The sequence below is a fragment of the Hyposmocoma kahamanoa genome, unplaced genomic scaffold, assembly GCF_003589595.1.
Source record: "Hyposmocoma kahamanoa isolate Upper Pololo Valley unplaced genomic scaffold, ASM358959v1 80, whole genome shotgun sequence".
NCBI lineage: Eukaryota > Metazoa > Arthropoda > Insecta > Lepidoptera > Cosmopterigidae > Hyposmocoma > Hyposmocoma kahamanoa.
In genome coordinates this window covers 5,048,401-5,075,307 of record NW_020654051.1, presented here as the reverse complement: position 1 = coordinate 5,075,307, position 26,907 = coordinate 5,048,401, and the positions used below count along the sequence as shown (strand labels likewise).

The following is a 26,907-nucleotide window of genomic DNA, read 5'->3' as shown; positions in this document are numbered from 1 at the left end:
AGTGGAATAATACGCATTATCCAACAAAAAGTCTCAGTCGACGATTAAATGTTTCATCATTAGGCTCATTAAGTCAACGGGTAGGTGCTCATAATAAGCCGGGCCGATTATGCGCGGATTTTTTTCAGTGAGTGCTAACCGTCGCGGTACAACCCTCAGTCGTCCTGTGGAGCGGGTGTTATAACGGCTTTCATGCCTTTCAAAGTTGTGTAAGTTTTTTCGTATGAATGTGATTATTCCCGAATGACTGTGAAACTTTGACCCCAAACCACTTTCTTTTTGGTGGCTCCTCAAATTAACCCACAATTGGTAAGTTCGAGGAGTCTGACCTTTATATTAGGAAACTCTGGCGTACATCGCAAAGGTTGGCCGATATGTATTGGCAAAGATGGGTCAAGGAAATTCTACCGGAGCTGCGGCCAAGGAAAAGTGGAACGAAGAACAGAAACCGCTGCAGGTGAGTGTCTTGGTTTTGATCGTCGATCCCAATGGGCGTCGTAACTTGTGGCAAAAGGGGCTAGTTGCACAAGTGTAGTCTGGTAAGGACGGCCGAATTCGGGTTGTTGACGTGAAGACGAGTACTTGCACTTTGCAGCGATCTGTGGCACGCGTTGCACCTGTTTCGTTGATAGATTAGTGCTGCTTCAGCACTAGGCGTAGGGTGTGTTAGCGACGTGGTCATACTCATTTTATTTTGTATTTTTTTATAAATTTAAATCGGTAGTGTTAAAATAGCGAACCGCCATTTTGTGTTTTCGTTGTTGCGTCAGTTCGCTACCGTCCGCGCTTAACGCAAGACCCGTATCGCATGTTGTACAATTTTGCTGTAAAAATGATTAAAAGTGTCTTTAAACTGTATTGGTGCGTGTCATTTTAACCATTGCAGGCTCCCACAGTGTACACGTATGTTTTGGAGTAATTTCCAAAAAAAAACAATGAATATCATGGTAATAAAACAAATCATAATGATCATTAAAAAAACAAAATTACAACATTATATCCGATGTTAGGTGACATATAAAAAAAAATTGTCAAATTATAGATAAATAGAATACATAAAGTAGATCGGAGGGAAAAGTAACGTCTTTTACGCACGTTTTTCTTACGAAACAGCTTTAATATAAACAAAAACGAAAAATTTAAAACATTATTCGTGTAAGCGAAAGATATTTTTTGAAAATGTAGAATTTTCAAAGTTTTGTGAGACGGGGGAGTGTTATTAATGTCCCCCAACCAAGTGCAAAGCGAACACCACTTACAGATAATTAGACCGCGGCCAAAATATTAAAAAAATACGAATGTTTTTATTATTAAAAGGGATCTCATTTTGGTCCTGTTTTATTGCGATTTCGTTCCAAAACTTCCGCGATTTATTGTTTGGTGTGTTATATTTATCTATATAGTACATTCATGTGAATACGAACATCAGTATCGTTACCTACTTTTAAAGGTGTCAATTGCTGATTCAATTGTATTTTTCATGGTTGCTACTTGTGGATTACCAGCTATGTCAATGGCGGCGTACTTGTAGTTGCAAGTCATGAAGTTTTTGATGGTCTGCAAGCATACAGTACAAATAATTATAATGTGTGAACTCACCTGGGACCCTACTCTCGAATGACCTAAATGGCCGTTTTCCCATTACTTTCAACCGGGGCAAGAACTAAGAATGTATGAATATTGAATGCGCGATTTGACAATTTCCGAACGGCCCCATTTTTTCGTTGACGAACTCCCAGAGTACTTCCGCAGGTCATCCATAGTGGGGAAACAGCGTGCCTTACGGATGTCATGCTTCGTGAGTAGGGCCCCTGATACCGAACTACAATAAGTACGTGATATTACTTTTCGGCATAATAGGCCCATACTGATAATTTGCAACCTCTGGAACAATTAGTGGAATACCGGAGCTGATTATCATTGATTTTATGTATAATGATTTATTCTAAACAGCGTTTCTTTACAATTAGACAGTTTCATTGATGGTACACAGGCAATACATAGGGCGCACTATAAGTTTCCGGAACTGGCCAGTTACTTACATAAACAATATATAAAAAGTAATTACAACATTCGAAAATGTTCTCGTGTTCCTATTTGAAAATGTTCGTGTGTCTCTGGCTGTAGAATACAGTTTGTTTCATCTGACTGTCACTTGTTTTTACATTGTGGCGTCATTTAAGAAATTGATTGTCACCATGGACTTAACTAGTGAAAATTTTCGTACTATGATTTTATACGACTTTGAGGATCGTATTCCAGAACTCTACTCAGTCACTACTAAGTCAGGATTTGAGCAGACTTGAGTATGATTTCAATCACTGGCAGTACGACCCTAATGGCAAGGGCTTGAGTATGATTTCTAGTGCTTTGAATCATACTTGAGTAGAGTTCTAGAATACAAACCTAGTGTAATTTAACAGCCCAACGGAGCTTCGCTCGGCTTCAAACTGCTTTTGGTGATGAAGCACCATGCAAGACGACTATTTATAGCTGGTTTGCAGAATTCAAAGGCGGTCGTGTGAATCTCAGTGACGAATTTCGTGATGATCGCCCGTCCACTGCTGTGAACAACAAAAACATCGATGCTGTGCGCCGTATGATCAAAACAGACAGACATGTAACATACCATGAGATTCGGGCTCGTTTAGGCATAGGCATGAGTCAAATACAATCAATACTACACAAACATTTGAGTGTGACAAAGCTGTGTTCTCGGTGGATCCCACACAATTTGACTGAGGTTCAAATAACGGATCGCGTCACTTGGTGCAATGCCATGCTTACCAGATTCAACGAAGGGGCATCAAATTTGGTGTAGAACATAGTAACAGGTGACGAAACATGGATTTATAGTTGTGATCCCAAAACAAAGCAGTAATCGAGCGTATGGGTCTTTCGAGATGAGCCGAAACCAACCAAAGTGGGGCGCGTGCAAAGTGCCTCTAAGCGGATAATTGCTTCTTTTTTTTAATAAAACTGGACACGTGGCTACTGTTTCTTTGGAAAATCGTTGTACCGTGAAAAGTGATAAGTACGAGACTATTTGTTTGCCGGAGGTTATTGACAAATTCCGTAAAAATAACCAGCACCACAATAATGCCAGTTCTCACACGGCCAGACTGACAAATGAATTTTTGAAGGTGAGATTTTTGAATTTGTGAGTTGTTTTTTGAGCCATACCGCGTACAGTCCCGACCTGACCTTTATCACTTTTATTTATTTCCAAAAATTAAGAACCAGATACGCGGTTAACGATTTTCGTCACCTGAAGAGGCTGTCGAAGAGTATGAAAAATATGTTTTCAGAGATTGTCACGGAGGAGTGGCATAAATATTTTTAAAATGGGTTCATTCGTATGAAAAAGTGCATTAACGCTAACGAAAAATATTTTGAAAAACAATAAATGCATTTCTGACTATTTATTGTATTTTTTTCTTATTCATTCCGGAAACTTATAGTGCACCTCACGTATTTTAAGCCGCCGTATTACATACATAATAAATCAAATACTAATTTTATGTCAACAAGCGTCCAAGAAGTCCGTTACTTTGCAATATTTTTGTCTTTAAGCCATACAATAAGTCTATTACTGAATATATAATATTAACCGACTTCAACTGTATCTTTTTTGTGCGTATGTTACGTGTTTACACCGAAATTTGTGAATCGATTTCGATGATTATTTTATTTCTTAGAAAGGGGGTACGTTCGTAGTGATAATGATCGAGTGCGTCTAACTGTCATGGCAAAATACACTCTATTTATTTGTATTATTAAATGTGTAAAATTAAATACACTCGTTTTAAATGAGCGACCCGGACACGCGGGCGAGTCTGGCTTGAATATAGTCTACGCGGCGGCATGTTGTTGCCTAGTAAATAGAATTCAGATACGCCGTTAATGCATATGAAAGCGTGGTAACTGGGCGCTCGCCGCGCGGCGGCTGCGCGAAATCTTTCGCCTTGTGTAACTGGACGCTTAGGGTGGTAAATTTGGGGATGAATCTGGTTTATTAAGTTTCACATACTAGTCAGAAACTAGACATAATTCCAATGAAAATTGAATTTTTATGGTAACATAAACCTGATCTGATGATGGAAATGGCAGACAGGTGAGAAGAACTCCACAAGTCGTGGGCCCGGTGGTAAGCGACTTGCCCGTTCATAACAGTTGCAGTGCCGCAAAGATCGGAGGGGCACTGCTACTGTATCCGTCTCCTAGAGATATAAGTTCACAAGTCCCATGTGTTTCTAATTTCACCAGCAAGCAAGGGTAACGGGCCCTTTCCAAACCGGAACGCAGTAATGCTCACATTACTGCTTGGCAGCACAAATAGATACGGTAGCAGTACCTCACTGGATATACGCTTTCACATGCCCCTAACCACATAAGAACCATTACACATAGGAGATGGAAACATTTTTTCGGATCTAAATTGCTTATATTAGTTTTTTTTGTCACGGCTGACCATGACACGTTGGCTTGATAGGTATACTCAATTTGAATCTGAAAAAATGTTTCATTGCCTATGTGTGACAAGCGAATTTATTCTCAGAAGCCTCTTCTTCTTGCATTTCTCAAATATATTGAACAGCATCGGGACTATAAAGGTATAGGGCGATAGTTTTAAACAGATGTTCTTGCGCTTTTTTGCATACACACACAACAAGTTGACAAGTCTCATGTGCCTGTAATTTCACCAGCACCCTTACCTTTCAAAATCCAGAAAAAGAACTAGAAGTCTTCACTAAAATATCCTCCGGGATATCAATACCGAGCACGGCGCTGTGCAATACCAAAGTCATATTGAACGAATTTGTGGGTATATAATTTTGTGTACGAAATATGTTTGTGTATCCGTTATTTAAAAGTCTAAATAATTATTTATTGTTACATTGCGCTGTAGTTTGTTCGTCATAGTTACGTTAAATAAATGAATAAACATTCACGGCGCCAAGCTCGGCCTGTGCAAAACCGTATACGACTAATTACTTTAACTACGAACAATAAAAGAAAATATTTAGTTTACAAACATCATCAGACAGCTCAGCGCTTTTGTATGGATTATGTCTAATTACGGACTCGACAGGGTCGCTGCAGAAATCACTCACAGCAATCATAACCACTTCCGTGAGAATTGCCAGAAGACAACAGAAAGCTATCATCCCCAGAGCCACTTTCTGGAACGATAAAGTATAATCTTATTTTATGTGACACCGGTGAATCTGTTAAAATAATCCTCGAGGAAATGATTTCAGGATAATGATTGGGTTAAGGGACAAACAAGATGCACATCTGGTGGTAAGCGACACAGCTACTCACAACAGTTGCAGTGCCACTTAAAATTTATAATCGCAAAGACCTGAAGAGCACAGCCACTGCGCCCGTCATCCTGAGATATAATAATAATAAGGCGAGAGTCTAAAATAGATATAATAATACTAATAATAATAATAAGTGATAGTGATGGTGATGGTGATGGTGATGGCGACGGCGACGCACGGTGTTTCGTGTAGAACAAGCTAGCTGGACAAAATTGACATTAACATTTCCCAGAAAGGTTAATTACGGTAAGTAGGATATTAGTTGCTAATCACATCGGTAAGTATGATTTTTGCACTAATGACATATATTATTAGTAATAAGCATATGTATATAAGACAACCAGAAAAAAGCATAAAATTAGATGCATTTTTGCTCTTGATATGATAACGTCTCCTGAGTTGATTTTAAAAGTTGTGTTTATTTAAAGTGATGGATTCAGTAGCCAAGGGTAAGTGTTATTTTTTAGTACCATTATATTCGAAAAGCAATAAGGCATTTAATAGGAAATGTCTCGCAAAGTTGTTAAAGTAACTTTTTTTTACATTTTTCAAATTCAAAAGACTAAAACTAAAAATCCCCTCTTCTCCCTGGATCGATATTTTTTCCTGTGATAGGTACAGTTTTCTAGTTTATTATTCAAGTGGAATTTCTTGCTCGAAAAGTGCCCTTTTTTATTATCTTTTTTTTTTTGCAGAAAGCAGTTTCACTGTCTCAAAGAGGGGCTTTTTTGAAGAATGGGTGAAACACTCAAAAAATGACCGTAACCAAGCTATGTATCATCATATATGCTTACTACATGATCTGAGTGGTATCACAGACCAGTCTGTGAGAATGATAAAGGAGACAATTTCGCGTTTTTCCTCAAAATTATTGGAAAAATGGGAGAGTTCCAGAAGAATAAAAGACCGCTGTCTAGCTACTAATGCAGAGTGGCTAGAGGGCGAAGACATACATTTTGATGTGTCGCAAGATATGGTGGAGGCATCCACTTCTTCCCAATTGCCACCTGGTGTGGGAAGACCATTGGTAGACTTGACAAACGCAAGTGCCAAAACAAAAAGATGATGTGTTGACGATTTGGTCAAGAGTAGAAGTTCTGAAGAACTAACAGCGGTTGCTGAAATTTCTTCTCGGTTATCGGGAAAGAGGAACGTAGCCAAATTAATTAAAGGAGTCAGTGAAAGCCCAGAAAAGTTCATTGATTTTCAAAAGTGTAGTGAACAACATAAGCAACAAAGGTCTTTGACAAGCGAGGAGGCTCTGGCGTACTATGTGGACGCCAAATCCACAAGTCATACCTACAAACAGACACGGAAGTGGAGTATGCTAGCTGGGCATCAGGTATTTCCATCATTTTATTGTCTTAGAAAAGCCAAACAAGCCTGTTTACCACCAAATGAACTAGTGACAATAACTGAAACGCGAGCCGAAATTCAGCTGCAAGCCTTATTAGATAAGACTGCTCAGCGGTAAATATCAGCGCAACGTGAGGTTATTGACACTTGTTCTTCTGGTGGTGACTTAGCATTCACTTTAGTTAGCAAGTGGGGTTGTGACGGAAGCTCTGGTCACAGCACGTACAAACAAAAATTCGCCAATATAGATGATACAGATGAATTTCTGTTTGTTTATTCACTTGTACGTATACAATTGCAAGATCAACAGGGTCTGCAACGCTTTGACCGAAATTCCGTCAGCACAAAAATGTTATATTTGTGGAGCTACCCCAAAACAAATGAATGAAGAGTCCAAGGAGTTCGTGGCTAACAAAGACAACCTGTGTTTTGGTTTATCGACATTGCATGCTTGGATTCCTTGTTTCGAAATTCCTTGTTTCGAATGTTTACTTCACATAAGCTATCGTATTAATGTAAAAAATGGCAATTACGAGACGTAGACGATAAAGCTCTTGTGAAACAACGTTCTGCAGCGATTCAAGTACGTTTTAAAGAAGAAATGGGCTTAAATGTAGATAAGCCAAAGCCGGGGTTTGGCAATACTAATGATGGGAATACTGCTCGTAGGTTTTTTGCAAAGCGTGAGTTAAGTGCTGAAATTACAGGATTAGATGTGATTTTGATAAAGAATTTCGATATTTTGCTAAGGACACTTTCTTCCGGATATGACATAAATTTAGAAAAATTTCAACATCTAGCACAAGAGACAAGAAATCTCTATTTGAGTCTGTATTCGTGGTATTACATGCCTGCAATTGTACATAAAATACTTGTACATAGTGTAGAAATAATTCAATAGGCTTTTTTGCCAATCGGGCAGCTGTCTGAAGAAGCTCAGGAAGCTCGAAATAAAGATTGCAGAAGATTTCGAGCGGATAACACACGAAAATATTCACGTATAGCCACGAACACAGACTTACTTAATATGTTAATAATTACATCTGATCCTGTGATTCAGCCTCAGAGATATTCCGCAAAAGAAGTCAGGTTCTCTTCCTTCCTGAGTCTTAGACTTAATTATTTCAAGTCTTCCTAAAAGATTAGCTGCTGTTGAATCTAGCACTAGTCACACAGATTATTGTGTTGAAGATTCTTCTGAGGACGAGCTCAGCGATGACGAATGAGCTTATTTTCAGAATACAATTAAGAAATGTTCAAATAATAGATAAGTTGTTTGTAATATATTAGTTAATTAGTTATAATTTAGTAAGTCATTTGGTTAATTATGTACACATTGTGCTAATTTATATTTATTGTAAGATAATGTATTGGTTATAATAACTTTGTGTTTTTTTTTTCTATTTATTTCCTAAATAAAATATGTTCTTTCTAATACGCATTTCAATGTCTAAAGTACCTGTTTTAGTAGATTCTGGAGATTTTTAACAGTAGAAATGTTGATAGATGCACTTAGAAGAGGCATTCGAAACGAATTGCAACCGAAAATAATTTTGTCCAGCTAGCTTGTTCTACACGAAACAGAGTGCGACGGCGACGGCGACGGCGACGGTGACGATGACGATGATAATGATAATAATAATAATAATGATAATAATAATAATAATAATCTTTTAGGCCTTGGGAGAGGCGAGAGTCCAAAATAAATATAATAATAATAAATAATAGTAATATAGTTGATTACCCCTCAAAACCTGAAAGCAGTAATGCTTTCGAAATATATATGGTTAGTACTATCCTGGACAAACTCCTTCACAAAGAGCTCTTCTGCTATCAAAATTAAATATTAACCAATGATTATGTGATTGTACATTGCTATGGTACTCCATCCTCGACAACGAAGGAAAAGTCCGTATACCATCAATTTTAGCTTACAAACACTTGTAGAACCGAGCTTTAGACAGCGATTTGACCTCACGAAAACTTCATTGGTGTACTCCTCCTAACTATTGAGTGAATTTATCGGTTTTTCTGACATAGCGTTCAAGAAGGAACCCAGATCAAAGTTATAGAACCTCTATTAGAGCGTGAATGTGAGTTTTCTGCTTAATAACTATCGCAAACTGTTGTGTTTTATTCCTTTTTGACATATTCGTAAAACTGATTTATAAGTGTACCTATATAATTATTAACGTTCAATCGGCACGAGCCTACCAGAAAAAGCTTTATGCCCACTGAATAAGATACAGAAAAAAAAGAGCAAAAAAGAAGTTGCATGGAAGTGAAATAACTCGGACCGCCAACACAAGATCTTTTCGGTTTTATTACACGAACTTTTTTCTGAAAGACTTAACGTGATCTCGTGTAGACACGTGTGATATACTAAATAAGCTCCAATTTGGACTTAAGTGAAGATATGACACATAAATCGAGTTTCATTTCGGGATTAAGAGGTGAGGTTATGTGAGGTTTTTTCGTCGGTTTTTTTGTAGAAAGGGCGAAATCAAAATTTTTCAGGTGGGCGTGTTTTAGGTTTTCAGGACTGGAAAATAAATGATTATCACTAATTTCAGGCTTCTTACCACGGTATGACTTCTTTTTATTTTCCCGATATTTCGGAACGGTTGCACGCTTCATGGTTACGGGTTGACTGGACGGCGCGGCAGATGACAACTTTAAGAGCAGATATATCTGTCCACCCTCTTGCGCTGTCTACGACTACTACCTCCATCGCGATTTGTTGTGGCGTTACCATTGTCACTCACTTTTTTCACACAAACCACACTCACTGTATCCACACGCGAAACCGAACTCGAGGTGTTTATGTTTTTATTACTGCACGCACTAAGGACCGGGTTCCATAAACTGGACAGTTTGTAACCATTTTAAATGTTTTGTACTTCGTGATCTCGATGGATTCTCGTACAACCGTGGTGTGTAGTTACGTTCTGTCGATGGTACCTGGGGGCTATGCAAGTCAATCCAGTGGTTAGTGTCAGTCTGTGTGAGATGTTGTGCTATAACCGACTTATGTGCATCATTGTTTTATACTTCTCGGATGTGTTCCTTCATACGATCGACAATTGTTCGTTTAGTCTGACCGATATACGAGATCCCACAACTGCAGTTCACTTTATAGCCACCCGGTGTTTGTAAAGGAAGGTGGTATTTTGGTGAACGTAACATTTTTCCTATTTTGGTTAAGGGGTGAAAACAGTTTTTATGGAAAACTTCCTTAGCAACCTGGCTATTTTATCTGTCACCCCTTGTACATAGGGCAGAAAAACTGGTGGTCTATGTTTTAAAATATTTACGCCCTCTTAAAATTCTATTTTGGTTTTAATTGAGTTCAAGTTTTAAAATTGACTTTAAAACTGGACTTAAATAAAATTTTCGTGAAAAAGTAACAATGCTCCCTTGAAAAAAAATTCGAAATGCGCTTTCGCTTTTTGTACAAAACACAATCGTTGTGCAACGACTTGTCTTCCAAGTGAAGCAGGCTTGTCCAGGCGCATAAAATTTATATTTATCGGAAACTATCTCTATCCATCGCGAGAATTCGATACCAATGTTGATAACAGTTAATTTGTGCATTCAATCATGTAGACCAATGTTTGACAACAAAAAAATCTTGTCTCACGATGCTAATGATAAAATTCCACCTTATGTCGAAACCCTTAATGAAGAATGGTATAAGTGGAGTTACGTCAAAAACGTTTATTGCTGAATTAGATACAGAACAATATAACCCACATCATCACCAATTCTCGTAACTCTATCGACTAATATTGTAGGAGTTACAAGAATTGGAGAGGATGTGGGTTATATTTTTCTGTATCTAATGGAGCAATGAAAATTTTTGACGTAACTACACTTATACCATTCTTCTATGAGGGGTACGATGTTATAATTAGTAGATATAGCGATCGGTTAACAATTGTGCGAAACATTTTATATCCAGCTTAAAAAAATTAAATTGACGAATAAGTTACACTTACACCGACTATTACTCGTACTTGGTGTAATACCTCATCGTCCTCCATTTGTTCCCTAAACTGTTCCATGACTAGCAACCCAACAATAAATACAAGTATAATTAACCAGCTTATTACACCAATCGCCGTTATGATCCCATCAGCAGTGGAGAGACCGATCTAGAAAATGAAGAATATCAAATTGGCACTTAGTTTGTGTCATTTATGTAAATAATAAAATGTACATGTACCGCCCATAAATCACAAATGACCTGACTCTATGGCCGAACAGTTATCATGCTGGGCTGTCACGCAGAGGTCACGGGTTCGATTCCCGGGCCGGGAGAAATATTTGTACGGCCTATTTATCTTTTCTAAGTAGTGAAGTCGACGCTAAAACTCAATGAGCCTGTTTTGTACTTCAAAGACAACGACTTGTGTACCGCGGCTTTTGAAATGGTACTTTTGTTATTCTGAGGCTTCTCAATTTTTAACGAAAATCTCAACATTTACAATTTTTCTTTAATTAGAATTTAGTAAATGAAGAGCAAAAACAGAACCCTTACAGCATCATTTCAATGTCTGGGAATTCATTTTTCTGTTCAACAGTTTTGACGAAAGATGTACATTAAATACAAAAACAATTTTCTATTTTTTCAGTTTTGTTAATTGTTTTTTTGGATTTTAAATGAGATGTAACAGACGCCTTTTGATAGCTAGCTTGCAGTCAGTGTGGACATAAAAAGTAATATTGGAACATTTTTTTACACACAGTATTACAAAACGTGAGTATCTTATAGCCCAGCACACCTGTCGCCATCTTACCATTCAACGGAGTATATTGCTCCATGCTGCATACATATTCGTGATTTTTTTTTTGCTTAATTTTCATTGCACACATGTAACGATTCGCGAAAATACGCTGATACGCTGATGCGTTTCCAAATCATTACTTTCTATGAATAACACCAAAATTGATCTTGTGGGATCATTTTCAATAAGACCTGTCATTGGACAATGAAAGTGTAATTGTCCAGGTCCAAAATTTTGGAAATAAGCGTCCTAATGAAGTTCATAGAGAATGCTGGTAACAAAACTACTTGATAACCGCTCACGCGATACATGCAGCCGTAGACGCATACCACACCTAGAGGTGCCGGTGATGATTTTATACCGATTTATCGGATATCGAAGTTATAACAGGTAAAAGAACTAATATTAATTGATTTATTTAGCAATGCAGAATAATAATTTTTATTTATAAAAACTTGTATTTAAACTGAATCCTTTTCTATTTTGCGAAACCAAATAGCCGCCATTTTGCGGTAAGAGGAGCGCGTCGCGTGAGCGGTTATTAGTAGGTATTAATTCGTGTATTTGCTTCAGTACTTCTTATTTGTAAAACGCTTGCCTCCTTTGTAGGTGGCAGTGATACTATTACTCGCGGTGGTCTTGCACCCCTGAGTCTATGAATTATAACCAAATGTTTTAAATAGTGAAGAATAAAGTAGTGAAACCTGAGTACCTGAGCCTTTTGTTTCATTATGGTGAATTTACTTTCAACATCATAGACTAAAGCAATAAAACGACTCTTGCCATTCTCGATTTGGCTAAGAATATTTGAGACGTATTGAAGTGATAAACCAAATTTTTCTAAGAACGATATCGCGCCGCGCAAGGCGGCGATGTGACCATCCACGGGTTGCAGTTGTTCGCGTAAGTAGTGTAGCTGAAAGAAAAAGAATAATTTTCATAGGTCCATAAAAACCTCAGAAAGGTTTAAACCAAAATTGCCGTTTTATTTACGGAAAATGGCTCTTTGCCTCCTTAAGGACGTCCAAATGTTTCCAAACATAAGGTAAATGAGAGAAATTATCATGATAACGACTAACAGCTGCAATATGATTGGACTTCCTTGTTACATGTTATATGATGTAATACGAGATGGAAGTATACAATAGTTATAAATAGAAATAATGGCTTAATTTAATTATTAAGGCATTTACATACGGAACTATCACTGTTGAGTTAAATTTTTTGGAGGTGTAGCAGAAAACCGAACAATATTTTCTGATAACAAGTAAAAATTACTTGTTAAACATGTTTGTTTGTCAGTTTGTATTGTTGCATGTCTGATCTATAAAGCATTCTTCGAGAATTCCAACAGTCATAAAGAGTCGATCTTTAAAAGGCAAACTGAAGGAAAAATTTTCGAAAGTCTGAAGTCGTTACAGTCCACTATAAAGACGCCTATGAAGAGGATCGCGCACAATCAAGACGTGAAAACCATGGACCGTAAGGTGTTATGTCCTGTATGAGGCTGCGTTTTCACCAGAGATGTGCGAGGTACCTAGGTGGTGTGCGAAGAAAAAATCCACCAATTGGATTACTTTCTTTTCCTAGCCTCGCTTAGCGCAGCTCTGGTGGAAAAATGCTAGCGGAGTTAAGTATTTGTGCGTACAAAAAAGCGCGAGATGTGTACGAGGAATGTGTACGATAGAGGCAGGAATGTGTGCGAGGTACGCGAGCTCGCCGTTGCCTCCGCTCACACCACCACACCGCACCCTACACGCGCACAGCTGTAAAGATTTCGCTACTTATTTTTGCATCACTCGGCTACACACCGTTTCACAGCTTCGCTACGCATCTTCGCACTACCTAGCTCCCTCACACAGCTTTGGTAGATTTGCAGCCTTATGCTTTGAGGTTTTTTTTATATAAAATAGACACACATTTGGCCACAAACTTATCTGATGTTAAGTGACGATGATAGTACACGTTTGTCTAAAAAGTACCAATACACTATACCATTGAATGGTCATAAATTGCACTTTTTGGGAAGCATAGACAATACTATGTACGCATGGTAAGTACATTATAATAAATAAAAAAAAAAAAAATTAAAATTAAAGAGTCTTTACAATCTCAAATGGCTACAGTTGATTCTGCATAACAGTGAAAGTGATGAATCAATTACATTGGAAAAAATATATGGTCGATGAGGATATATACTGATTATTTATACGGTGTGAAAACATGCTTCCTAAAAATTTTCACGATAGAACAAATAACACAAAATTACCTCTAAATTTTACAAGAAAACCACTGTATTCAATAGGTACTTCATATATACCCATGATTTTTTTAACATCATACTGGAGACCAGGAGACGACTAAGCTGTTCAACTATCTCTGCAGCTCAGCGGAAACAGTCCAACAACGGTATCCTAAAATGCAACTTGTCTTTTTGGGGGACTTTAACGCCCACCACCTGGAATGGTTGTTCCCATACCAAAAAAACCGACCACACTGGAAGAGAGTCACGGGCATGTGCTCTATCGCTCGACCTCACCCAGCTGGTGAGTTGCGCTACCCGGGTACCGGATGTTGATGACCATACAGCCAATTGTCTGGATCTTCTGCTGACAACTGATCCAGACCGCTATCAAGTATCGGTTTTGTCCCCACTAGGGACATCCGATCACTATCTGGTGAAATCTGTATCTGTCTACTCCCCATCCGATCTCATTACGAGAGGTACTACGAGGATGTTGCCATACAAGTCAAAAGATTGGGATGCGATGCGGCATTTCTTTGCATCTGGCGGCAGGTGTGCTTTTCTTCTGACGATCCAACGTGCTGCGCGTCTGCCGTCTATAAGGTTATTATTATTCGGGCTGTGGAATACTTTATTCCGTATTTCGAAGTCTCCTCCAGCCGCAAAGCTCACCCTTGGTTTAACGCTGTGTGTGCTTCTGCGGAAATACACCAGGCTTGGGCTGATGCTCGAGATCGCAAAGCACCAGAAACCCTCCGTCTGAAGAAAGCTTTTAATAAAGCCGCTAGATCCTGCAAAAAAGCGATACGGAATGCTCGCTTCGGCCATATTAGTCGTATTGGGGCCAGGTTAGCTTTATACCCTTCAGGGAGCAAAAAGCATTCTGGTCGCTCGCTAAATCGGTCGAAGCAAATTTCTGCAGGTCATCCCTTTCGCCTTTAATGAGAGCTGACGGATCGCTGGCTCACACCGCTGAAGAGAAAGCAAATCTTTTTGCTTCCAAATACCGTCTTGACGCTACAAGGAACTAACCTTGAGCTACTTGGTCTGGACTTATCATCCAACCTCAATTTTGGGCGATATATCGAGTGCTTGGCAAAAACTGCTGGCAGAAAACTAGGCATACTTTACAAGGTCAGGCGGTACTTCACACATGAACAGCTTTTAAATCTGTATAAAGCACAAATTCGATCGTGTATGGAATACCTTTGGGACGGGTCTGTCCATTACCAGTTATATGCCTTGGACTCGGTGCAGAGAAAACCAAAGAGATTTATTAACTACAATTCTCTTGTGGAATCGAATCTACAAATTCTCGACCATCACAGAAAAGTAGCCTGCTTGTCTGTTTTCTATCGGATACATTTCGGAGAGTGTGTGCAGGAACTTTTCAATTTTGTTCCACCCTCACCGTTCCATATCGGTCGACTAGAAAATCCGGAGCACTCCATTCTTATGTCGTTGATATTCCACCTATTCGCACTAAGAGCTTTGCTTCCTCCTTTCTGATGCGAACGGCAAGAGAATGGAATGCTCTATCTGTATTTCCCGAAAAGTACTAAATTTGGGGCTATTCAAGGCTATAGTGAATAGACATTTTTTAGGCAAACGCGTCCCATCGTCGGTCCCATCTTCGGTCACATCATCGATTAACATCAGCTGAGATTGTGGCCAAGCGTGTGTCTATTATATATTAAAAAAACATCAACTGAACTAAATAAGACACGTAAATTATATGATACACATTTTACAAATTTCGTATATAAAAAAATAAATTTTGAAATGAAGCCAATGTCCCTGCCGCTCGACCCAAGCAAAATGAACCGTATTAGTACGGCAAAAATTAATTCTATCCTTGCTCTGAAGCCAACAGGAATTCTCTAAACTAGAAGATTGTTTAACAGTAGCATGCTAGACCCTATCAAAAGCCTTTGAATATCGAGAGACATTATTATAAAGTGTCGGCACGACGACCTTTCCTAGATAGAGGCTGTATATTTGCAAGCTTCTATTCACGTGTCCAGAATTCAAAGAAAGGCGATAAAGACGAGTCAGCACCAGAGATAACTCATCAGGTGCATAGTTCTAGGAATCCTGTCATTTTAGAATCGCCATGACGTCAAGAAATAAGATAAACTCAGTACCTTCAGAGTACTAAAAAAACCGACCTCAAAAGTTCGCGTGGAATTACATTTATTTGTCAAGTTATATTAAAATCGGTTACCAGAAAGTGCGCAAGCTCGGATTCATCCCATAGTTGGCCACTATACGGGACTTGACACAGGAGATAACAAAAATCGGTGCTCACTGCTTAAAGTATATTGAGAGAGAAAAACGCTTTGAAATGGAGAATAGCAAAATCAATCATTAAAATAATAGCTCCTTATAATAAAATTTAGGCGCTATTTATAAAAATAAGTCTTCATGCGTGAACAGCCTCCCTTAGAGATGGATGAGTTTCTTTAAAATTAAATGGGACCACTATGGAGGTCTTTCCAATAAAAAAGAATCATCAAAATCGGTTCACAAATATTAGTTTTCGCGAGGTATCGCGTAACATACATAAAAAAACATACAGTCGAATTGAGAACCTCCTCCTTTTTTTGAAGTCGGTTAAAAAGATATCTTAAAATAAAAATAATCGAAGAAAGTGAGGCGAGAAGGAACGCAAGTAGATACGTAAATAATAATTATTAGAAGTGAAGGCGCTTTCTATTCAAAAACTTAATTTACTTTTTTAATTAAGTTTTATTGAATGTCAGGATGTTTCACCACCACAATAGTCAATTATTTATTTGTGAAATTACTCCACTAGTTTGTTATAATTATTAAAGAAAGATTGAACACTTAGAAAATATTCAATTCGATCTAAGCCACGGAACGAACTAGCGGACCTCACGAATAAAGTTGCAGACCTTTATTTTTAACAACTTTTTGTCGCAACGCCTTGTATGATAAATCTATGAAAGTTTTTCTTCATCTTAATTTACTCTTATTTTTAATAAACTTGTACAAACGCGGAACACGTTGAGTGACTCGTATACGAAGTTCACCAATTTTTGTAAAGCACACTCCTCGACTCGTATACGTAGTTCACCAATTTTTGTAAAGCACAACAGTCAACCGTGACCATGGGACCTGTAAAAGGCCCGAAACGTCGGTTTGTTTGAAAGAACAAATATACGCGATTTAAATCCGGAAAAATAGTTTCATTTCCTATGCACAACAATTAAATTGACCGGTGATAGCCCAGAGGGCGTTCGGTTGCTTCGCAATTGAAATATCGTCGATTCGAATCTCGATGGCAGCGTATATTTGAGGAAATTTAATAACAATGCCTTATGAGAACTGTTGAAGAAATGGTCGTGATGATACCTGAATGTCGACGAAACGATACGAACACGCGAAATGTCCAACAGTCATTAGGCCTTGGTGGCTTAGTCAGCTATGGCCCCAACCCTCTCTTTAGAGAACCGAGAGGATCGTGCCAGTCATATGACACCTTATACAGGGAGAGTTAAAAATTACTTTGTCTATGATGTAATTGAGATGTTTCACAGTTGGGTTCAAGGTTTTTGTCCTCATACGTTCTAAACCTGTATGAATTAGAGACAAGCCGATAATTGCCACAATACTGCTTATAATGCATAACGCAAATACAGCTATCAGGATAACCTGAAAAAAAAAGAAAGACAACACATTAATGCATACTCTGGCACAATTTAACACTTGTTAATATTATTACTTTAATGTGATGTCCAACTACGCTATATAATAACGATAAGGCGAAGAATTATGTACGAGTATATTGAATGGATATTCAAATAATCTAAACAAATGCACCTAAACCATTGACTGACAATTATACAGACGTTGGGTCCGCGCTAAAAAGTGTCCGAACTTATAGGGCGTTAAAATCGTATACAGAGCGTCATTCACGCTTTAGTCTTCGTTTGTTCGACTGACAGCGAAGCAAGCAAAATTAGACAGTACTGCGATGACATTCCAATTTAAATTCAACGTTTTAGCTTTTTCATATTCCTTTACATGTCACTACGTGTACAGTACGATTCACGAAAGATGACCACAAATGGCGGCCGTCTGCGCACGTACACTCATGAAGAAAAGACTTATGACAATATAATATTTTAATTTTGGTTTAATAATTTGTGTAATGTTGTAAACGCTGGTTATGCAAATAAATCAAACGTAAGTAATTTTAAATGTTTATTATAATAAATTGAACCAAAAATATAAAAATTTGTAAAACACATTTAGTCGCTATCGCTATTCTCAAGTTCCATGATTCCCTCTATCATGGAACTTGAGGGAATCGTGGAACTTGAGGAACTGGGGCCGGGTTCCATATTAAAGTCTTCATCTTCCGATGATTCGGGAAAATCCACATCTGTCAAATCTTCGCTCTCGTCAGATTCTCCCACACGTATAATTAATTCCTCCGTAAGAACATCCACGATGTGGTCACTTTTTATATAGCTTTCTTCTATAGATTTTACTTTGTCACATAGTTTTTTCCATTCCTCTGGTCCCATCAGATTCACTTTTTCTTTAATTAAATCTATAACGCAGCTAATATTCCACTTTACGTTTTTACTACTCACGTAACCCTTTATAGAGGCCCAAGCCATTTCTATGGGATTTAAATCCGGGTGGTACGGTGGAAGACGGAGAACATCGTGACCATTTTCCATCAAAATTTTGTCAACGGAGTATTTCTTTAAACGAGGTTTGTTATTTTTTATTATATCGTACAATTGAGGTTTCAACATATTGGAATCAAAGCTGATTCCATTTTTGGTAAGCCACTCTTGCATGTCGGATTTTCGGGAATTAGATGTGGGAGCCATATCATATTCTTTATTGTGGTATGGGGCGTTGTCTACCACAACAACGGAGTTCGGTAGGAGATTGGGTACCAATAGAGTTCGAATCCATTTCTGGTAATTTTCAAAATTCATGTCGTCATGATAATCTCCTGATTTTGTGCCCGTCTTGAAAGTTAATAATGCATTTGGCACAAATCCAGCCTCTGAACCGGCATGAACGATAACGACACGTTGGCCTTTTGAGATAGGCTTTTTCAGACCTGCTGTAGAACCGTCAGCCCAGCCCATGGGTTTTGCATGTGTAGCATGGACGTACGATTCATCAGTATAAATGATTGGTCTATTTTGTCTTCGATATTCTTGGAGTTTTTTTAGGTAATTGATTTGTAACAACCGAATAGCTGATGTTTCTATTAAAATATTTCGGTTATTTTCTGTTTTTTTCCACTTAAATCCAATTCTTTTTATTAATCGACCCAAACTTGTTTTGGATCCTTTAAAGTTAATATCTTGATGTAATTTTGCTCGTAACTTTTCTAAAGTTGGCAATTCTTTTTCAATTAAATGAAAGTTATGAATACATCTCTTAATTACCCCTTTGTCAAAGGCGTCAACGTCGGAGGCAGGGTTACGGCGCGGTCTCTTTTTACCAGGGGTTCTAAAAACCACTAAGAACGGTGAAGATTTACTTTCTTTTATAATTCTTTGTACTGTCGATACAGACGTCTTTGTTGCCGCGGCCGTTTTTTTGTAAGCTTCGAGTATTTTAAAATCTTGTGAAAAATATTGAAACACGTTGTACACCAAACTTCTCGACTGTCTATTCAAAGTATTGCCTTTTCCTCGCGGCATTGTAAAATAGCAAATAAGTTCAACACAATAACAAATCTCAACAAAAAACTTAACAAAAACGAAAACAACAAATAAAAAACAATTTAAAACAAAGAAACACTTCTTTTCGACTGTACTCGAGAGCAGTGTGAGCGCGTCGACGCCGCGATAGACGAATAGCGACTGAGCAGTCTATCACGAGACGCGCGCGCACCAATGGCGTCGCTCCGATCTTGACGCATTCCGCCCGCGCCTCACCTCGCACCTCCAAAGAGACCTAAAATATGCCTTCTGCGCCGTGGTCATCTTTCGTGAATCCAAGTGTAAATTGGTTGACTTGGGACATTTTTTTCATGGTTTTTGTATTAAACCCGTCGTCCGTTTATTTGCAAGTCAATGTATATATTGTAACATCACATTGCTGTCATATGTATGGAATACTATATTCCAAAGGTAAATACATATTCAGCTCGCTATTTTTAATGCCTATGAATGTAACTACTTTTCGATACCGATGCTAGTGAAATATAAAGGAACATAAGGTAAATAAAACCTGGTATTGGTATTTTTCAATAGACCTCTGCATCGCATTCTGGTTGCAGTAAAAAAACCATGCTATCATACACGCAATAAAAAGTATTACCGAGGTAACGGCGCTAATGAATATTATACTCTGCAAAGGAACATTTTAATATTCACCTGTGGCTATCGTAATATGGAAAAAATGGAAAAATGGTACTATGCATTCGTTTCTGTTATAAAAAGTAGAAACTTACTAAAATGAATTCAAAACATAAAGGAAGCCATCTTGTTTTTAGAATATACTGCTACAGTTCAAGTTATTTTCGTTGTTCATCTATTAGTTTCTAACCCGTTCTTGGACAATAACGGCATTTACCGTGAAATTGAATATCAGAATAATATATGATAGTATGTGGGGTACTTGGTACTTGGGTGTAACGAACTGGTGTACGGGGTACTCCGTTTCGCTATACGGATCTCAAAAAGCAACTACGGTCTTTAGGCTCAACTCACATTGGTGCAGAGTCGAAGCGTCGCGTCGCGTCCTATTTTTCAACTACAACGTATGGCGCCACGCGTCGTTGTACGACGATACTCGCATTAGCGCGCCCGGATCACAGTGCTGGACCACTTCAGAGACTTTTGAACATTCGTGAATGGCGCTCGTGCTCAATAGTATACAAATGGTTGATATCGCTCTTATTATAACAGCTCTTATATTTGAAGCTGAAGAGGAAGAAACTGAAATTATATCAGAAGCTGAAGAGAGAAAACAAATAAACGGAAAATTTTGATTCACGAGTTCTGCAAGAAAAGACGTATAATTTGCGAATGCAAAGCACTTTGTAACGATTTAAGCCGGAATTCAAGATATTTATATTATTATCATGTTATATAGATATTCATATTTTTGGATTATTAAATGAATTTTTCGTCTTCTTCCGTTGTCGCGAACTCGTCTCGTCGCAGTTCGGCACTGTGCTATTCCTGGTGTGGGCGGCATCTGACGCGCGTAACCGCTCGACTTTAACCAAACATCGACGTATTTGCATAAAACGAATTTGTACCTTAATAATAGGAGAGTAGAGATGAATATGCTAAAAACATCGGCATATGCTAACAACAGCGCCAGTGTGAGTTGAGCCGCGCAGTGCAATTTCCAACTGCTTTCTGTGTGGTGCTCCCTACAGTTTTTCCATAGACAAGTAGTCATGTGTCGTTATGGCCTTTTCAAATAACTTAACGAAACCGTTTTGCGTTTTTAGATAACGTTGAGAAAACTATCTATTTTTGACAACTATCTACTTCGACTACGGCGCAAGTGACGAAGCGTTGTAAAACGCGACAAGCGCAGGGTTACAAATGATATCATAACATAACTAAAATAAGAAAGCTGCAGTTTGCTTTGTTTTTTTTTTTGCTTAAAAGTGCTAATATCTGGAACTCCAGTTGAATATGAAAAAATATTTTTGCATTTGATAGCCCAAATCTTGTCTATATAACATCACGCTACAACACAAAAATTTTATAAACATTATACACAAAATTACAGGTTTATTTATTTATTATTAAACACTATGAAGTTTCATTTAAAAGAAAACTAATTTGCGCAATCCGCTACGATCAGTAAACAAATAATTAGTGTGCCTAGAACCACGGACGATTACGAGCAAACTAATTAATTACTATCTAACTTAAAAACAACAATCGCAAAAGAAATGGGAACCTGCACTTACGTGTCAAGGTCAAAAGGGCAAAAATTTAAAATTTCCGAAAGTTATTCATTCTAATAACGACTTTCATTCATAACAGCAAAGTCACATTATGCAACTACGAAACGTCATCAATTTCATAGTAAATTCAATCATCCAACCTCGTACTTGTGCAAACGGGACGCGCGTCCTATCATATATCTTACTAGCTCATAACGTTGTGTTGTCGTTGCGTTGCGATGCCTCTACGTCGCCAACCACAACGACAACATCTATTGCGTCATTATATAGAGCGTTGCGAGATAGCAACACTTTAACATCACTACAAAACAAGCGATGGTTGTCAAAAACGCAGTGACAATCTTAACGGGGCGTTGTGAAAAATAGATAGTTTTGCCGGGTTTGAAAACGAGTGATGGTTGTGAAGCCAAATAGATAGTTTTAAAACTATCTACACTAAATAACACCCATCGCTAAGACAAGTATCAACAAGGTACTGACCAAATCCAAAAATTTGCACGTAGACGCATGGACACGGACGTGTTTGCATGATACATGTCAGTGCCATTGAACTTTCTAACAGCAAAAGTAACTTTTATCTAATGTTTAACGCGTGTTTTTTAGTACTGTAGGACTAGCACGAAAGGGCGCGAGTACATACGGCGAATAGATACGGTTATTCTCGCATAGAGATCTCCCGCTTCACGTCACTCTAGCGCAAGTCGGGCCGTATCTCGCCTACTGATTAAATATAGCACATACTTTCTTTTAAGCACACCTAATTATTATATTAGGTACATAAATAAATAGTGTTTTATTGTATTATTATTTATGTCTTTATGTTAGTCTATAAGGTGTGTAATTATGGATATTTGTAACCCGGGGATCTACTCACGTTCTCTGTTCGACATCCGTCCGAAACAATTACTGCCAAATGAGTAATACACTACCAAATTAAGAGACTGTTTTAAGTATGAAGCTTCGTTCGCTTGTCCCTAACGAACGCGGCGAAACTCTTCTACGTATCTGCCCCGTAGATGGTAATCGCGACGCGCGCGGTAAAACTGCAATAAGCGCGCGCTATTGGCTATCTAAATTAGATCTGATTGAGACAGTCAATAATGCGCGCTTATTTAATTTTATCGCGCGCGTCGCAACTACCATGCGTAGCCATGCTCCGGGGCCGAACGGGGTCTTCGTCACACGACTGCGCGATACACGAACTTTTTTTACCTTTCATTTAAAATTAGTGCACCGACTAGTCGCCTTGCGAGCATCAACAAATCAGTTCGGACGGATTTTAGCGGACCCATCTTTTTGGATCGTGAGTATCTCATTTATGTTTTTTCGTTTGGAATACTGTTTTTTTTTAACACTTAAATGTACTGATACATTAAAGACTTGATGTGATTAAGTCAAAAACATCATGATCTAGATACTTATATACTTGATGATTTTTTTCAACACAATTGTTCCGACCGGTTCTCTAAATTACACTGATAGAAGAAGAAGAAGCGTAATAGCAAATCGATGCCCGGGGATTCTTTCTCTGGTGTAAATTCGGTATGACCACCCGCTCAATATTTTGAGAATTATTTTACACGAACCGACACGGTGAGGCTTATTAGGATAAAAAGTACTATAAAGAATAGGTACATTTTAATTCTAATTGTTGATTTTTGTATGTAACAATTGTCTTTAGATTTTATTCCCCAAATAAATAATTAGTATATCAAAATTATTGTTGTTGTATTTTCCTCAAATATATAATATAGGACCGCCTAAATACAATCGTGTTTCTACACAATTGTGCACCTGTTATAATGTGGTCGAAATTAATACAATTGTGCGGGTCAAAGTTTTCCAAGATGGCGGCCGAAAAATGGAAAAAGTTTTCCAAGATGGCGGCCGAAAAATGGAAAATCGACCTCAGATTCGTCATCTACAGGTCAATTTCCGGTACATACAACTTTTTTTTCAGAGAAATTCCAAGTAGTTCCTGAGCCGGTCCGAAAGGAATAATGCGTGTTTTAATTTGCTCGTGTATTACTTATTTGACAGTAATTGTTTCGAACAGATGTCGGACTGAGAACGAGAGTACAGGACCTGATCATAAATAAATTTAATGAAATTTTATCAATATATACACTGTGGTACAAAGAAAAATACTGACATTTTTAGTGAGCTACTATTTAAACACTGTCCATGAACGGGTTTATGCATTAAGTGACGTAGTACTTACTTATCAGCACGTCACTGAAATTGATAATATATTGTTACATTTTAAATGTGACATAATTATTATTCATTTAAAGTTACTCAGTGACGTTCTATATCTGATTAGTATTAGAACAACGTAACCGTATTATTTTTTTATTAAAACACTTTAGAAAACCTATATTCATTTAAAACAGTTGTCTCAATAAATATATTCTTACTTGGATTTCAATCATAATACTTTATTAAATGTTTGCATAATTTTATATATATAGATATGCATCACAAATTAATTAGCCACTTTTTTGTGAGTGCGACATACAACCCAAGTAGTCTTTTTTAACTTCTTTTCGTTTGTAAACGTATATCTTTATGCAAATGTACAGATATTTTATATACAATGTCAAGCAGTATGTACTTCGCGGTCCTCATACCGCATTAATTAATGATTCTAGGCAAATGGTACACAGGTACGTAAGTAAAGGTACGTAATTGGCCTAATCTATTTGTTTTTGTTAAAAAATTGATCCCATATTATTGACATATTTAATTTGTTAAGGACCGACAACATCTTACATATATACGTATTGGCAAATTTAGCGGAACACTAGAAAATCCTCAAAATAATGCAGTGTTTTTGAAAAAGTTTACTTGGTTATTTTACTTTTTTTAGATTAGCCCTAAGTATATTGAAACAAAAGTTCAAAAAATTCGATTATGTTTTGTCCATTTATCTCTTTTCATTTCCTTATTACAGGTTTGTCGAGAGGTTCTAGTTTAAATTTCCGTTCTTTACCGTTCACTAAAAGTATATTTTCATTAAAGTGTGATATAACCAATGTTGAACTGTTACAATTTTGAAATTTTCAGATGTTTTTGCTTAGTTAAAATGTAAAAAAAAATCTATTTTTTTTTTCAGTGAAATATTGAGTAATGGTGCACTAAGTCGATTTTATAATTAATAAATGATATTATTATAAAAAATAAATGATATTATTATTATTATTATTATTATTATTATTATTAATTCTCATTTGTTTAAATATAAGAGTGGTTGCACATAGCGACTTTAACGATACAAACGCGCGAATGCAATCGCCCATAAAACCCAAGTCGCGCGCTTGCATCGCGTTTCCATCGCTGCTTACAATCGCTCGCGTGTTTAAATTTGCGACTGCTTCGCTATTGCATCGCGTTTCCATCGCTGCTTATAATCGCTCGCGTGTTTAAATTTGCGACTGCTTCGCTACTGCATCGCGTTTGCATCGCTGCCACAAGTCACCGTGTGTAACCGCTCTAAACGTTACTGTTTTATATTCTCACTTTTTTGTTCCGCTAAACATGAATTATTATGTTTATTGACAACAAAATGAAATGTACCAAGTTTTTGTGAATTTAACGTCATTTTTCAATCGACAGAGTGCCGGATTCGTTATTTTGCGCGATTGCTTGATATTGCTACATCATTTTTTAGACTTAGAAATCAACTAGGTTCTGTCTTTCTTTGTCAGTTTTTCATCTTAATTAAATTTATAGACTAATATTGTTTAGTAGAATGATACAATTTATATGTTACAACTTTCAAAAACGAGTATTTTTTATGAATAACCTATGAATACGTAAGAAGAAGCCAAAGTTAACTCACCAAAGGTACGTGGGAAGGAAATAATAATAATAACATGCCACAGAACAACACTAATTACCTGGTCTCAAAGTACGGAATTCCCTGTGGGTATCACCCCAAAATAGATAGATAGATATAGAAGGATAAAAATGAAAGTTTTTTTCTGTTTCAAATACTTCTATAGAGAAATGCCCAATAAAAACTAATGTATACATGGTTGGAAATAAACCTATATTTTGTTTATGTCACCACCTTCACCTGACTATTTATTGTCAATAAAATATTTGTACATATCGGAATATGTGTATTTTAAGATAATAATTGGGGCGATATACAAGATAAAGAACATTTATTAAGATTGTGGCACGCAATTTCCCACGTCCGTTACGGACCTTCTGGGAGGGCCAGAGATTTCATCCTCGGAACTACGTGCCCACTGGTCCTAAATGACTGTTGTCAACTGTAAGATGGAGGTTGGGCCAACTACATTACGAGCTCCAAACTGACACCGGAGATGTCTGGAGGAGGCACAAAGACCAGCTGCTGGCGACCAGAGTTCCTCGTCAAAGTTAAGAAGGATAATCTGATATATAAATGCCTGGAAATAATACTACATTTTGTTTATGTCACCGCCTTCACTTGCCTATTCATTGTCAATAAAACATTTGTACATATTAAAATAGTAAGTACATATTATTAAAAACTATTACATTGACCAAAATCTCTACTAGAGAACAATATTACTAAATTGTGCCGTTCCAAGGCCATAAGGACAGAAATATATTTGATGAAATATTACTTATTAAGTAAAATGATGCTAAATCACGTGGTCCTAATATTAGAGACAGATAAATTAACATACGCACTTTATTGCTCAAACACGAACACAGACGAACAGTACATAAACAACTTAACGCAATATCGCTAAGAGCGAATAGAGGCATCAGCCAGACAAAAGCGAGACAGCAGAACAGGTTAATGCAGTTCTATCACACTTTTCGAGATAGAATCTGTAAAATACGCACAAGCAGGCTACTTTACGTCTGTGATCAAGACTACTGCAACGTTTACTCAAGAAGTCAAGAGGAGATCTGCAGAAACCAATTAAAAGTAACCAAACAACAAAAGTTTCTTCAACATAATTCATGGCAGACCCTGTTTAAATATATACAGAGACACATTAAGTAATTTGTAATGATTTTTAACGGGGATTATTTTGGCCGTACTCTTTTTGGACTCTTACTGTATGTACTTCCGTTAACAAACTTGCAGGATTTTTGCAGTATTTCGTCAAAACTGAGGCAGTATTAAGTATGTCGGCATATAGAAACGATTCAAATGCACGACTTTTTTTTTAAAATTTTTTGGTCATCTCTGTTTTTATTTATTTAATTGCTTTATTTCTTTAGTGTTTTTTATAAATTTTTTGTTTATTTTTT

The 26,907-nt window shown here is 37.3% G+C and overlaps 1 protein-coding gene across 1 annotated transcript in view; it reads right to left on the bottom strand.

The window, feature by feature from the left end:
* Positions 1-26,907, bottom strand: part of LOC113233931 — a 62,383-nt gene that overhangs the window by 27,133 nt on the left and 8,343 nt on the right. Inside the window, exons 3-8 of the mRNA XM_026469167.1 lie at positions 19,947-20,066; positions 17,244-17,390; positions 12,183-12,386; positions 10,682-10,837; positions 5,037-5,183; positions 1,443-1,557 (exon numbers count right to left, since the gene is read on the bottom strand). Of these exons, the coding sequence (XP_026324952.1) occupies positions 1,443-1,557; positions 5,037-5,183; positions 10,682-10,837; positions 12,183-12,386; positions 17,244-17,390; positions 19,947-20,066 (889 nt within the window). The remainder of the gene's footprint in view (positions 1-1,442; positions 1,558-5,036; positions 5,184-10,681; positions 10,838-12,182; positions 12,387-17,243; positions 17,391-19,946; positions 20,067-26,907) is intronic.